General features: G+C 41.4%; 3 protein-coding genes across 14 annotated transcripts; 1 reads left to right on the forward strand and 2 right to left on the reverse strand.

The window, feature by feature from the left end:
* The first annotated feature begins 741 nt into the window (after positions 1–741).
* Positions 742–12,147, forward strand: LOC128258673 (epsin-1). Of its 12 annotated transcripts, XM_052990456.1 has the most exons (11): positions 2,732–3,452; positions 5,958–6,105; positions 6,639–6,727; positions 7,152–7,810; positions 7,877–8,528; positions 8,854–8,944; positions 9,007–9,287; positions 9,359–9,460; positions 9,699–10,256; positions 10,654–10,714; positions 10,919–12,147. In XM_052990456.1, coding segments are annotated over exons 2-10 (2,463 nt in total). In that variant the 5' UTR covers positions 2,732–3,452; positions 5,958–6,104; the 3' UTR covers positions 10,684–10,714; positions 10,919–12,147. The 12 variants fall into 12 exon arrangements, with proteins under 12 accessions (XP_052846415.1, XP_052846410.1, XP_052846412.1 ...); XM_052990450.1 differs by lacking the exons at positions 2,732–3,452; positions 10,654–10,714 and adding an exon at positions 746–1,153; XM_052990447.1 differs by lacking the exon at positions 10,654–10,714 and having other exon boundaries at positions 2,742–3,452.
* Positions 12,148–13,046: 899 nt separating this feature from the next.
* Positions 13,047–14,137, reverse strand: LOC128258394 (trypsin). Its single transcript, XM_052989981.1, has one exon. It carries the CDS (start codon positions 13,857–13,859, stop codon positions 13,047–13,049), a length of 813 nt encoding a protein of 270 aa, XP_052845941.1. The 5' UTR covers positions 13,860–14,137.
* Positions 14,138–14,363: 226 nt separating this feature from the next.
* Positions 14,364–15,281, reverse strand: LOC128258395 (trypsin alpha-3). Its single transcript, XM_052989982.1, has one exon. The coding sequence runs from the start codon at positions 15,279–15,281 to the stop codon at positions 14,364–14,366; it is 918 nt and encodes a 305-aa protein (XP_052845942.1).
* Between the last annotated feature and the right edge of the window lie 170 nt (positions 15,282–15,451).

Raw genomic sequence — 15,451 nt, forward strand, 5'->3', positions numbered from 1 at the left:
TTGTATTTAAAAAAGTCGTAGAACAACATTTTTTTTTACAACATGCCTAACATATGATAAAATTCTATAACATGTCCTTAAAATATTTTGAAATTGACTAGCAGACACCGAACAATTTTAATATTACGATATTAAAAAAAAGGGCTGTGTTAAGTTATTAAACTACGAAATAAAACATGAAAGGTAATAAAATTGATTTTTCAACACCTTTAAAATATTTATTTTAATTTTTTTATATATAAATTCAATTAAAATATGTAAAAACTATTTATTACTATTAAGATTAAATACACATTTATGCTGCGTTTTTGTTTCGTCTTTAAAAAAATTGTAAAATTTAAACAAAATTGGTTTTAGGTTTAATTAACCGACTGTTTATAAAAAAATACAATAACGGTATGATTTCCGATCTCTGGCAAAAACATGGCGGAAAATAACGAAATGGTTTGAGTCAGCGATATTTAAATTCACCACATCTATCGTTAGTGGGGACTTACTCCGCTTTTATCGAAGACTTACTCCACAGTAAGCGAAGACACGTAGGACCCAAGGGATGCGAAGGTATTTAATGGTCGAATTTCAAATTCAAATTCTACCCACAACGAAAACTAACATTAAGTGTGACCGAATTGGGAAAATATCGATGATTCCTGCCGGTAATCGATTTGCCAAAATCGATGTTTTACAGAAAAACGATGATATCGATGTTTGGCAGGGATCATCGATGTTTTTCCACCTCTAAATCAAACGAAAGAAAAGCGGAGAAAGAAATAATAATTCGTGTTTTGTGTGCAAAGTGCAAAGGGTAAATAAGCTGTAATATCTCCGCCGTCGAGACCCATAGAAACCCGAATAAGTGCCAGGACTTTGGATATCCATTTCGTGCGCGTAGCTTTGCTGATTTTGCCTTTTGTTGACGTCGCATTGTCGTCATCGTCATCTTGTGACTGTGTCTATTCGAGTCCGAAAAAAGAAAGAAAAGAAAGTCGTAAAATATAGAAAAGAAAACTAGTTGGGGAGGAGGAGTCGCACACATAGCCACAGACACACGGAGCCCCCACTCGCAGACACACACGGCAAACACTCACACACACACACACAGGCGAACTGCAGTGAAGCAACAAAAACAACAATAAACACAACAACATTGCAGGTGAGCGAAAGAGTAAGTGGGAGGGGGCCACAAACATATTTCTGTCTCTCTCTTTGGGGCCTATTTCTTATAATGATTACCATAATTATACATAGATCCCCAATGCCTAAATGTAATTCCCCGCTAACAGTTTAAACTATGTTTATTGATAACGCTTCTTTGGTTTTTCGTGTTTTTAATTTGATAAGTGCCGTTAGCCGGTCGAGTGATTAGTCATAGTTCCAGGGTTGCCAGGGGCGTAGGTGGAAACAGGTTTAGGTATGCAAGGGGGGCGTATGAGTAATGAATGAAGTTTCGCACATTTGCGGCCCCCATCAGTTGTGTGTGTGTGTGTGAGTAGTTTGAGTGACACAAATGAAATCTAATCGCATTTCTGACTCGTTATCATACGCACACAGCCACAATCAGCACCCATGTAGCCGTGAATTCGTCTGTACATACACGATACCTATGTAACGTACGCCCGCATTTACAACAGATGCAGCAACTATGGGAAATGCAACAGGGGGGCGGTGGGTGGGGGGAATTAAGGAGGGGCCAGGCGATCAAGTTGCACAGTGGGCAGCATCATCAAGCGAGCAGTCACCTTCGCCGCCAGTGGTTAACCCATTTCACCTGTTTGTTTGGCTAATAGAAAAACATCTCAAAAGCAAAGATAACCGTAAACCAAAAGCAAACATTTCACTTGCGAAAGAAGCGTATCTTCAGACAGCAAAAATTCCTTAATGACCGAGCTATAAAAAAATTCTTTATAAAAACAAGCAGAAGTAAGAGAAATAAATTTCCATTCATATGTTACCAGAAAGTAAAAAATTCTTTCAGAAGTATGCAACTTCAATAAATAATTTATTTTGGAAAGAACTCCCTTTGAAGTTTCAGATCTAAGACCCATATTCATATACAAACACTAAGGTTGCAAAAGCCATTTCAATTGCTTTCAATAAAATTTACACCGCCTAAATGATGGCAATAATTTATACAAACTGAAAATGAGTATTTTATTTTCGTAAAATCCACCAATTCATAAAATGTAATTCTAAGCTGAGGCAATCAAACACATATTTTATATGTCGGTTTGAATTGAAAGCGCTATTCCTAAAACAAAAAAACAAGTCATAGTTGGAGGTTCTACTTGTCTAAGGACAACTTGAAATTCATGAGAATCAACATGAATTGGTCAGACAAAAAACAGAACACAAACGGTCAGAAGGTCAACTGATAAGGTGTTAATGCTTATGAATAGGTTTAAGACGTTCTACATTTTATTTAAAAAACAAAAAATTTGCAATTCAAATACTAGAAATTTTTTTTTTTCATTTTGTTATGTCTATAAAATTAAGAAGATTACACTTTATGAGGCAGTCTGAGTTTAAGAAATGTCTTATCATTTCTTAAATGTTTCATAGTAATTTTGAAGAAGGCCGGTTTTTAAGTTATAGAAACTTTAAAAAATATATGTAGATCAAAATATAAGAAAGAAAGGAAGATGTATTAACCCGACCAGAAGAATCTTTTATGGGGCTACTGACAGGCTTTCATCAATATTTCACCTTAGCGGAAGCATGCTAAACGTCTGACAATAATGCTCGTCAAACAGCCTCGTGGATGTGGAATATTTTGCTCGCCTGTAATTGCTTTTAGATATAACAAGCGATCCCGGAGCGAGCAGTTCCATCGCGCATATCAACCGGGCAACACATCGCACAGAGCACCTTCTCCTTGACAGTTTAGTTCGGTGTTTGGAGCGTGTTGCGGAGCGTTTTTGCTGCGTTCATTGAACCGCTGCCGTCAAGGCTCTCTGCCTTGGAACAAAAGTGAATCGCAACTCGTTCAGCATTCTGTTTGTTTTGATACCCACACAAGCGAACCAACATATATTTTTGGCAATAAAACGGCGACGTTTTGCCGAAAGTCAAGTGCTGAAACACAAAGAAAGCTTCGTTACCTCCCTTCGCACTCTTGGCCGTTTGGCTGTCTGGCATTCAATTTGCTCAAGTTCAGGCAACCACCATAACAAAAACAGAGCAGGAACCACCCCGCACCACCCAGTGTTTCTTGACTCTTGCACTTCATTTGCGTAGTTTTTTCGCCTTCTTATTGCGCGACATTTAATTAAATTATTTCGCCTTCTTCAAGCGGAATGAAAACAAACAAACAAGCAGCTCTTTTTCGCAGTGCATTGTTATTAGAGCGTCGTCTGTGGATCGGTCAATGAATTTCACTCCCCGGATACGGGAATTCCCCCCCATTATCACTTGGTTTCTCGCATAGCTCGAATACTTGCGAAACGGGTTTATCTGTGAGTTACAGTTTTGAGGCTGGTTCTCGATGGAGTTTCGTGGTTGCCGGTTCTCTTCGATATGTGTCATTTGGGTTGTTTACACGAAAAATAAACAAAAATAAATGTATCTGTATGCATACATAGTTATATATGTCATCGGGCAACTACAGTGACTCTTCAGTTATAAACTGATACAAGCATTTTGACCTTTTCCGAAGTATTTGCAGACTCAGTGAGTTTTTAAGCGTTTTAGTTGGGAATAATTTAAATCTTCATTGTATATACAAAAATAAAGTATTAGGTATAAAAAGTAATGTGGTTTAATTGCTCGATATTTGTTGTTTTCCTAAAATGCAAGATACGCACAGTGACGAAATGCGGTTATATCTACTTTTGTTTCCCAAAAACAGTCGTAAAACAAGTCGTGTTACATACATATTTAGTACATATGTACGTTTTTATCTTATCCGTAATTAGCTTTCATTTGGTTTTAAACCGCTTTATTCTAAATTCTTTTCAATGAACGTTTGCCACTTCTGCCAGCGAATCGATAACAATTTGATTATCTTGTGTGCATTTTTATACCCTTGCAGAGGGTATTATAATTTCAGTCAGAAGTTTGCAACGCAGTGAAGGAGACGTTTCCGACCCTATAAAGTATATATATTCTTGATCAGCATCACTAGGAGAGTCGATCTAGCCATGTCCGTCTGTCCGTCTGTCCGTCTGTCCGTCCGTTTATATGCAAACTAGTCTCTCAGTTTTAAAGCTATCTGCATGAAACTTTCCCAAAAGTTGTCTTTCTATTGCAGGTAGTATATAAGTCGGAACGAGCCGGATCGGACGACTATAGCATATAGCTCCCATAGGAACAATCGGAAAAATAAATGAAAAAAAATTATAACTTTGCTGTTTTTTAATTTTTTGTTTAGTTCTTCGACATATAGTAATGGTAAAATATTTCCGATTTACGGTTTAAATTTCATCAAAATCGGACGACTATAGCATATAGCTCCCATAGGAACAATCGGAAAAATAAATGAAAAAAAATTATAACTTTGCTGTTTTTTAATTTTTTGTTTAGTTCTTCGAGATATAGTAATGGTTTAATATTTCAGAATTACGGTTTCAATTTCATCAAAATCGGACGACTATAGCATATAGCTCCCATAGGAACAATCGGAAAAATAAATGAAAAAAATTATAACTTTTCTGTTTTTTAATTTTTTGTTTAGTTCTTCGACATATAGCAATGTTTAATTATTTCAGAATTATGGTATAAATTTTATCAAAATCGGACGTCTATAGAATATAGCTCCCATAGAAATAATAAAAATATATAAAATAACTATCTAATAATTGAGCTGCAAATAATCATAGTTTCAATGTTTTTTTTTAGCACATACTCAAGTAAATCATAATTTAAATGTTTTCAAAAGTATTTAATTAATGCAATAGCTGCAAGGGTATATGAACTTCGGCTTGCCGAAGTTTGCTTTCCTTCTTGTTATTATTTAAAAATAGACGTGCACCGCGGCAAAGAAAGGGGAAAAATCAATTCATTTGCTATAATTTCTCGCTGTAGTTGTTGGTTGCCGTTTAATGCATAATGCAGCTTAGGCTGAAAATTTGCATATCCAGACATGGACGTAGACGACTGTCTGTACACGGCGAACACTCTGCCTCACTTTTATTTGTTGTTCCTTGGCTATTTTGCATTTTTGCGGCTTCTTGTTTCCGTCTCCCATAGGTTAAGTTCAAGCAAATGGGTTGAATACATTTGGGTTTATTCGCTAAAAGAAAGAGTTCGTCGGACGCCTTACTGGGATACTGGAAACGGGAATATACATTTTTTCTTGTGTTTAGGAACATTATCAAAATGTTTACTTTTATTTGATGTTCTAGTTGTAAATAACTTCGTGTATTTCATTTATTTAAAGTGGCCTAAATTGTTAAGAATTAACCATTGTAAATTAAATTATTGTTTTTTATGGCGTACTTATTTTATTCATATGATCTGTTTTTGTTTTAAATGAATTTTTTGGAATTGTAAAAAAAAAATTAATTTGTACGATCACTTAAATATTTGTTTTACGTCTTACTCGTCCCTCCGCCTTTAATACATGTTTCTTGTTAGTGTATTAGTCAGTCGCATTGGAAATGTAAAGGAAAATACTCTTGTGTTGTTTTCTTTTTATCTGCATTTTGTTTGCCCGCAAATTGAATTATTTCTTCTAGGAGGTTTAAAAACTGGGGTGGGTCTAGTTCTATAAGGTCTGGTGCGGTTTTTAAAGCAGCGCTTTAAATTCACTGCTTTTATGTTCGTTTTTTGTTTAAAAGTATGCTTTCACTGTTTTTGGTTGGAGCACTTGAGCTTGGCAATTATTATTTATCAAACTTTGTGTTTTGCACAGCCGCAACAACAGCCACAACCGACATTTGACTATATATAAATATGTATATCCGTATGTGTACTCTTTTTCTATGTATTTTGATTGTATTTATCTTGTATCTCATATTTAGCTTGCTTTGGAGCACTTAAACAGCAATAAACATAAACCAAAACGAAAAAAAACCTAAAGAGCAAAAGAATCTATAGCTTTTCAGGCAAAAGTCCAAAGTTTCTGTATAGAAAATAAAAAGCAAAGTCAAACGCAAAAACAAACGAAAAGTAAGTCTCAATGTTAATTCATCTCATTTAACTTCAATTTTTCTTCCAAAAAAACACCGCAAAAAAATAAAACTAAATGGGATATATTAAAAACCGATCCGTTCCGATTCGATTTGAATTATAATCTCAATTCCCACCTCACCGAGCAGCACCACTGAGCAACAAAATTCAACACACAGACCACGTAACATCTTCCACATCAACTCCATACCCACCGGATCCGATTTGTCTTCACCCGTTTCTGTTTGTTTTTGTTCAGATTTTGTTGTTCGACACACATCCAACACCATAGACTCGGAATACACTTCAGAAAACTTCACAGAAACTGTCAATAAAAAAAAACAACTTAAATCCCAAATTTACTCCACACCGATTTGCATTCATATCAAAGCGGGACATTTCGATAGCAGAACTTAACCCGAGAACAAATAACCCTTCCCACAATCCACCCCGAAACCCCCGCTCCCATTCGAGGGAAGGATCAAGAACATATAGCCATGCTAACACCCCTTTCCATCCTTCTCGTCACACAGTGAGAAAGCAAAAGGACGATATGCAGGTCAATGTCGCTGGTCTGCGCAGAAACATCAAGAACCTTGCGCACAACTACTCCGATGCCCAGGTGAGTTTTCTATATGATCAATATAATACTGCCATTGTACTAATATTACTTATGTAGGGCTTATCAAAAATCTTGTTTTACGTTTTAAAATTTGAGTGGGAATACATTAAACATGTTAATTCTAACAAGAAACTATGAAATATACATAAAGTTGTTTAAGCATTTTTGATTTCATTCGTATTTCAATTTTTACCCCTATGGACGGCTTTATTTTAAGTAAAGCCTTTTAAATAAAATTTGTTAAATTTCAAAAATAGAGTATTTAAAATCAGGCTAAACAAAAAGATGATTCTGTATCAACTTGAATATGTTCGAAAAACAAATATTTTGAATATGGCTAACGTTCATAAAGAGCCAGCAGACGTTCTATTAGAACCATATCGAAGTTTTGTTTTTTGACTAACAATTATTTTTATATTAATAGGTCAAAGTGCGGGAGGCTACCTCAAATGACCCGTGGGGTCCTTCGGCCGCCATCATGGGCGAGATAGCCGATCTCACCTACAATGTGGTGGCCTTCTCGGAGATTATGCAGATGATCTGGAAGCGCCTCAACGACCACGGAAAGAACTGGCGCCACGTCTACAAGGCACTCATCCTGCTGGAGTACCTGATCAAGACCGGCTCGGAAAAGGTGGCCCAGCAGTGCAAGGAGAACATCTTCGCCATCCAGACGCTGCGTGAGTTCGTCTACTTCGAGGAGGGCAAAGATCAGGGCACCCACGTGCGCGAGAAGGCCAAGCAGTTGGTGACTCTGCTGAAAGACGATGAGCGGCTGAAGAACGAGCGCGTGAAGGCGCTAAAGGCCAAGGAACGGTTTGCCCAGCATCCAAGTGGATTCGGCAGCGATGGCTACATAGATGGACCCTCGCAGCGGGATCTGCCGCCGGGCTGGCAGGAGGAGCCGCCCAAATCGGTGTCCGAGCTGGAAATGGTTCGCCCGCAGACGGCCGGCGAGGAGGAGCTGCAGCTCCAGCTGGCCATGGCCATGTCCCGCGAGGAAGCGGAGCAGGAGGAGGCCAAGAGGCGAAGCGATGATGTGCGTCTGCAACTGGCCCTTAGCCAGAGTGAGCAGGATTTCAAGTGAGTCAAGGGAGAAAAATATAATATTCCTGATTATATGATTGTAACCTAATCTTTACGTCTTAGGGATCCCAACGGACGACCCATTCCTGCGCCCAAGAAGGAGGAGCCACAGAGTCATTTGCTGGATCTGCTTGACATTTCACTGGGCGCCACGAGCATCTCCAGTCCGCCGTTGGGCGCTGCGGGCGGCGCCCCTGCGCCCGTTGTCGATCCCTGGGCCACGCCGGCTCCCCGTGCGCCCAGCCAGCTGTCAGATCCCTGGTCGGGCACTTCTTCGCCACCGGTGGATCCCTGGCATCCCTCCGCCACGCCGCGTACCATCATGGGTGCGGCGCCCATGGGCGGAGCACCTGGAAACGATGCCTGGGGAGGCCGGACTCAGTCACCTTCGGTGGCATCGGGCTCCTCCAACGAAGGCTGGCTGCAGACCAACGGCAACGCCAATCAGAACGGTCGTGGCGCCACTCCGGCCGGACCCCCAGCCGAAGGCTGGTTAATAAAATCCACTGCAGCCGGGCCATTGGGAGTTGCGCCTGTCAACCATGCGACAAACAATGGTAGCTCATCTGCGGATCCTTGGCTGGCAGAGCCAGCAGCCTCGGCGGCAGGAGGAGCGGCAGCCGCTGGCTTAGCGGATCCCTGGGCGGCAGGAGCAGCACCTCAGACGGCGGCGCTGGACGATCCCTGGAAAGCCCTGGGAACAGGCGCCATCAAGGTAGACAGTCTTATTTCTTTATGTTATGATACATTTTAGATTACCGCTTTAGCCAAGCCACTCAACTAAATATAGGTATGGGGTAATTGAACTGCATAGACAATTCAATTTACCACCACTTGTCTAATTGCATTTAGCTAATCCAATAGCATAATAGGATTTTGCATTTGCTCAACTATTTTAACAATGTTTTTAAAAATAAGCTCTCAATGATTGAACTTTTGTATTTAAAATTGTAAATTTCTTATCGTAAATAATTCAGAATATAAGTTTGATGTACATTTTACTTACCAACATAATAATTAAATATTTACTTGAATTTCAGAAACAATCCCCCGAGTTTGATGAGTTCGACCTTATTACCAACAGGAACAAGAGTGAGTTAAGCAATTCCCACGCCTCCAACAACAACAATGGTAAGTTTTTTATAAGACAACCATAAACTTATTTAAGCTAATCACCATTAAACCATTTGCAGCTTCTCTGCTTGATGATATGGATCCGCTTTCGGCGAACTACGGAAATGGAGCTATAAACAGCAGTATGGGTTCTGTGCATCCGTCGACGGGCGCCACGGCAAAGAAACCGCTGAAGGATGCTCACTCGTTCCTTGGCGAGAACTCCGCACTGGTCAACCTGGACAATCTAATCAAGCCCACTGCGCCACAGACGCAAACGGGAAATGCTCCTGCTTACAATCCCTTCAGCGACAACGTGATGCCACCCAAGACGAATCTATTCCAGCAACAGCAGCCAGCCGTAAGTGGATTTTCACGATCTGATTTAAATTGGTATATTAGCTAAACGGGTTTTTGTATTTTTTTTACTAGGTGCCGTCCATCAATCAGCTGAAACAGCAGGCTCCCTTCTCAGTCAGCATGAACCAGGATCCCTGGGCACCCGTAATGGGTGGCGTTAGTGCGACCTCACAGGTGAGTTTGCCTGGACTTGGAGATTGTGTGCGTCTGCGGTTGTAGGGAAACTCTTTGTACTTGTACTCGTATCTTGATAACTCTATTGAGGTTTCTCTCTGATAATTTATCGGTACTTTTGTTTACTTTTCGAAACTAACTTATCATTTCACGTGTGCATTTTGTTTCCTTTTACTATCGTTTGTTCTTCTGTCATTTCGTTTTGAGCAACTGTTGCATGCGAAACCCGATAACCCAGCCAAAACTTCCGCCCCCAGTGCGTCCCACTAGCCTCAATTTGGGGCCCCCGTCAGTGGGGGAATTTCAGCTGTTGAGTGCGTTTAGTAATCCCGTCATTCCCCCCGCCAACATCCCATCCCAGCCACAGCAGAATTCACAGGTCTACAACTATGCGTACCAAAGCAGCAGCAGCAGCACCAGCAACACCAATATTCGTGGCAACAGCAACATGAACAGTTCCACTAGCAACAGCACCTTGTATAGCACCTATGTGAGTCCGAGTCCGGGCATCGATGGCATCCGCAACATGGACATATTCAGCGAGCGCCCCTGTTACAACAATCCAACAGCACCGGCCGACGATAGCTTTATGTACAACAGAAACGATAACAACAATATCAGAAGCAACTATGGCACCCCGAGACTATATTCAAGCTATGCCGCCAGCTACAGCAGCGCCCTATCCGACTCGCTGGCCGAAACCCCTGGCGTTAGTGTGTCTCCCATGGGTTTTGTGGCCGATCCTGTCATGAGCTATGGCCCCCCGTCGTCCTCGGCCAACCACTGCAAGCTGGAAGTGAGTTTGCTGCCGCTGAAGTGGTCGTTGCTGCCAGTCCGTCCCACTACTACTTCCTCTGCCGCAAATTGTCGTTTTTGTTCAGCTTGCGTTTTATCTTTAGTTTTGAGTTTATTCTTTGTTGATTTAGTTCATTTTGTTTAACTTGAAAGAACGAGAACTTCAAACTGCTAACTGGGGAATGCAGCAGAGGAAACTATGTTTTAAGAAGCGTTTAGCTAAGTAACATAATCCAGAAAATAGTTCAAAACTTGCCGTACATTTAGGTATTAATATAATGGGTTCCTTTTAAAACTGTTTCCTTTGCTGCTCCTCTAAAAAAAAAAAAAACGTACGCATCATAACAAAAAGCAGCTCTGCTTAAACCCAGTTGATCCATAACATTTTCTAATTGTAGCCCACAATGGAGGCTTGGACGCTTAAATAAAACACATACAATATGCAATAAATGCAAATGGGTAAAATGTTTTTCGAATGTGCATGCTCCGCTAGCTAACTCGTAGTCTTCCCTTCTAACAACTAAAACCACTATATTAAACTAATTAGCCTGAAGTTGGTTGAACTAACTCTAAACTGTGCATGTAGTTCGCTTTTTGCTAGCAAATTAGCTTTACTAAAATCAAAATACCCAACTTAAACTGATGAAAACTTCGATTTTGCAGCAAAACAACAACATGCCGTGGATCAAACCGGAAGCAGCAACAAATCCTTTTTTGTCATAAACTGGAGCGGATCAATCAACAGCAATGTGAGCTGGAGCAGCAGCGGGATCATCAACTAAGCGAACGTCAACTAAATAAGACATAAGACCTGGCTGGTGTACGGAGCTGTCCAATAGCGTTAGCAACAATAGCAGCAGAAGCAACCAATTTTAGCCCTACATAACTGCAAAGAGAGAAATATGAATTAATTAATAAATTATGTGTAAGGAAGTATTATTAAACTGTAAAATATGTGATGTACGTGAGAGAGAAAGCCAAGATCCAGCGACAGGAAGCGAGGAGAAGTAGCAACGGCAACAGCAACGACACCCAGCCTAGATGAGTAGAGAAATCTGCCTAAAGTTCGCGCAGGAAGCTTACATTCAAATAGAACTTGAGTCTAAACACATTTGCAATAACTAAACCTGTAAACCAGCCCATAGAATAGCGTATGGCATCTCCAACGCCACTCAACTGACTATGAAATTATTCACCCTCTAATTCTAACGTTTTTAAAGCTCATTGGTAATATTGTGCCCCCAAGTTGAGTGGATGTTGGAGATCGGCCATTGGCAGTCTTTATGTACTTCCTTAAATTGATCCTTTACTGTTAAATAAGTTGTATGTATCCTTGTTAAGGCATAAACCAAGAAAGCAAGCGGTTAAAGGAAATCCGATCGAGTCCAAGCGAGAGATGAAAATTAAGGATAACTAAAAATTGTTATATAGCTTTAATGATTGCATTGGTAAACAAATCATGTTACAAACAATGGTAAAAAAATTATGTGTGCTTGTAATTGTACATTTTTTACGTTCTTATTTTGTGAAATTTATTGTACGCGCGTGTTGCAGAAACCAAATACAATTATAAATGGCTTTTGGCTATCGATTTTTAAAAACATTTGTACGATCTTTTCAAGTTGACAGTTGATTTGTTTGTGCATTCGCTTTTGGTCCGCCTTCAAGACACAATGCATTCACGAGTTTGCTGTTGAACATTTTTATAGCGACTAGTTTAAAATTTACAAAAACCTTTGAACACATATACAAAGAACAAGATTACAAGAGCAAAACGAAAACGAAAACAAGAACTAAAACAAAAAAGATGGTATACATTTAGGCTAGAATACGTAACGAATTGTATAAGCGTAACTTAAAGATAACAAAATATACATATACATAACAGAGAAGTCGATTTGGTGTGAATTTATGCTTAAGAGATTTACATGCCTAACTAGCAAGCGTATACACCCATTTTATATATATGAAAACACACACCACCAAACCCCAGCCCCCAAAAAACCTTCATAAACTTGCGAAAATGCAAATTTTAAGCATATTTTCATATTATTAAAATTTTATTTTAACTAAAAAAAAAAAGCGAGAAAATCCATGTAAAAGTCAGACCCATTTCGATGCTCCCATTGCACAACTAAGCGGGTGGCGACTGAGTGTGCCAATGCCTGGGGCCTCCACTTGACAGCCAGCGCCAGCATTCAACACTTTGTTGGGGCATCACACTCATGTCGGTGTGTATCGGACAAAGGCAATCCCCAAACCCGAACCCGATCCCGATCCCAGCAGCAACGGCAGCACGATTATGTTAATTTCGGGGGCCGCCAGAGTGCAGCATTAACGGAGCACGCCCACCGCATATGGCAGTGATATTTTGGCCAGCTGGGATGTGGATTCGGGATGGGGCTGGATATGGATATGGATTGCTGGATGTGAATGTGGATGTGGATGTGGCTGTTGCGCAAGTGGCTGGCAGGCTGGCAGGCTGGTTTCGGTTTTGATATTTGACATGCGCCAGGGGCCATCAGGAAACTTCGTTTAAATGAAATCAAAATGCACAAATACATAATTTACACAAATTTAGCGTCGACCGGCGGTACGAGTTTATCGCCTGGCTTGGGCACGAAGCGAAGCCAGAGCGGCGGCTCCTCAGATGGCTGGGAAAACGCTGGCGGATTGTATAATGCATCGAGTGCTCCAGGAGCGATGCACATCCACCAGATGCAGGAAGAACTGATTTAAAGAGTGCCAAGCCGGGGTTTTATTAGATATATTTAAGAAAGTGAGTAATATTTTACTCCATGCCATTTATGTTAATTTCATTGTCCGCTTCCAGGACGTTGAAGATCCAGGTCACATAGTTGGCCAACCGGGTGTAGACGCCCGGAAAATGTGCATCAGCACAGCCATGGGCAAAGGAGACGATTCCATAGCTGCTGCCGCGATGCACCAAAGGAGCTCCTGAGTCCCCGTAGCAGTGATCCCTTCCAGCGGCCGCAGCACACAGCATGTTGTCCGTTATTGGCCGGTTCAGGTGGAAGTACAGTCGGCGACAGCGTCTTTGATCTATGGCCTCCACCAGTGTGCCACGTAGCCGTGGTGACGAGTCACTGTCGTTGGCACTTACTGTGCCCCAACCGGCAACCAAAAGATTCCGGGGAAGGACACTGAGTCCTGGCAGTGGAAGCTTTACCAGTTGAACGTTTCCTCCCAAACGGAAGGACTTACTAGTCCTCAACAAGGCAATGTCGTTGTCCAAAGTTCGTATTTTGAACTCCGGATGGAGGATGATCCTGGCCACATCCCTCTCCTGACCACCCTCATCAGCATATGCGGACCCTGCTCGAAGCATGTATCTACCCGGATAGTAAACACAATGTCCCGCCGTCACAAGCCACTGAGTTGTAATCAAGGCCGAGCTGCAACTATAGTTTCCATTCACACTCAATGAAGCCAACCAGGGCGACAGGTGAATGGGCAGTTCCACACCACCTATGATCCGTTCCTGCGGCGATTTAGCCAGTGTTTTATGGCCATAAATGAGCCATAAAACCAGCGCCGAAAGTTTCATCATCCGTACAAAAACAAATCGACCGTAAAGTGCCATTCTTGGCCGGCAACTGAAAGTCAAGTTCTTGACCTTTGGGCGCGAGCTCCAGGCCAGTGGAAAAAAGGTGTATGGAATCAAGAATGCTAATGACCCCCACCTTTGGCTTGCGACCTACTGGCGTTCGCATAAGTGATTGGCCAATTAATATGTTTGGCGAAATTCTCTCTGATTATCTGGTTTTTTGTAAGCACGCGGGACCGAGGTCTCATAAGAGTTTTAAGATAACTATTTAATCATTTCATTGTTCATTCTTAAAATCGAGGAGTGGTTATAAAACAAGATTTTTTATTGTTTGTAGTACATTTCTGATAGTTAAAATAATTAATAATTCAATCTATCTGAAATTAAAACAGCAGATTTCTGAGGGGAACTAGTATTCAAATATAGCTTAAAAATTTTACATAAGGACCGAACTTGTAAATAAGAACACGAAACATAACTAACAATTTAACATTTGATACTTATATAGATTTTTGTATGTCGAAATTAATATTTAAGAAATTAATACTTTCGATTAACTTCCTTTATCCAGCGTACGTATAGACACACATTGACATAGACACCTGGGTATTTGGCTCTGGCGCAACCGATGCCAAAGGAAGTGATCCCGTAGAGGACACCCTGGTGGACCAGCGGTCCTCCAGAATCACCCGAGCAGGTGTCGCGGTTCTTCCGCTTGGCGCAGATCATCTGCTTGTAGATCTTGATCCCGGTGCCGCGATAGTCATTCTGGCACTTGCGGCGCTTCACTCTGCAGACAATAACGCCGCGTAGATATCGTTGGACATTCTGGGCGTTGGCGGAGGTCAGACCCCAGCCGCTGGCCAAATAGCACTTGGGAACACGCTTACATCTCCTCGCGGGAAGCCTCACCTTCTGGACACACCGGCCGAGTTTCAGTGGCGACTTCAGCTTCATCATGCACAGGTCGTTCTTCATCGTGTACTCACTGTAGCCCGCATGGCACACTGTCTTCTGCACATGCCGGAGTTGGCCACCCCTCCTCTGTTGTGCGGAACCAGCTCGCACCGTGTATCTGCCGGGATTGCCAACTTTGCAGTGCTGGGCAGTGAGGATCCAGCGACGGGAAAGTATGACACACCCGCAAATAAAGTAGTTGTCAAAATGGAGGGAACACTGGTAGGGCGCCCTGGTGCACTTGATCCTCTTGCCATTCACAATCCGCGTTGGCAGATAGTCCACTGCCTCCAGGGCATTAATCGCTGGGTTACTGGATATGTTTCCTCGAAAGAAACTCTGGTCCTTGGTTCTTGGTCCCTCGAACAGCATATAGTGGGTGCCATTGTCTATGTAGTAGCCACTCCAGGCAGGACTCCTCTGTTGTCCACCGGCTGCCAGGATCCACAGGTAAGCAAACAGTGCTAGTCCCGAAACACTTCCAATCTTTCCAAAAACCATTTTTATAACCGATCAGGGCCGCGATCGGCTCTTGACTGAAACATCTTAGAACAATGAGTTAACTTATGACCTATTGGTTCTTTCTTTTTGTTGGTGTTGGTGTTTCTTTAGCCGCGTTGAAGTAGGTTAAGTTAATTAGCTACATTAAGCAAAAAATAAAATCTTATTTT

The sequence above is a fragment of the Drosophila gunungcola genome (assembly GCF_025200985.1).
Source record: "Drosophila gunungcola strain Sukarami chromosome 3L unlocalized genomic scaffold, Dgunungcola_SK_2 000003F, whole genome shotgun sequence".
Classification (NCBI taxonomy): Eukaryota; Metazoa; Arthropoda; class Insecta; order Diptera; family Drosophilidae; genus Drosophila; species Drosophila gunungcola.

What these genes read in the sequence shown, in the direction of transcription:
- LOC128258673 (XM_052990452.1), top strand. An exon ending in ACAACTACTCCGATGCCCAG is followed by an intron (nt 6,728 to 7,151) that starts GTGAGTTTTCTA and finishes TTATATTAATAG; the next exon opens with GTCAAAGTGCGGGAGGCTAC. An exon ending in CCAACCACTGCAAGCTGGAA is followed by an intron (nt 10,257 to 10,918) that starts GTGAGTTTGCTG and finishes TCGATTTTGCAG; the next exon opens with CAAAACAACAACATGCCGTG.
- LOC128258394 (XM_052989981.1), bottom strand. Translation starts at nt 13,859, where the DNA reads ATGGCACTTTACGGTCGATTTGTTTTTGTACGGATGATGAAACTTTCG.
- LOC128258395 (XM_052989982.1), bottom strand. Translation starts at nt 15,281, where the DNA reads ATGGTTTTTGGAAAGATTGGAAGTGTTTCGGGACTAGCACTGTTTGCT.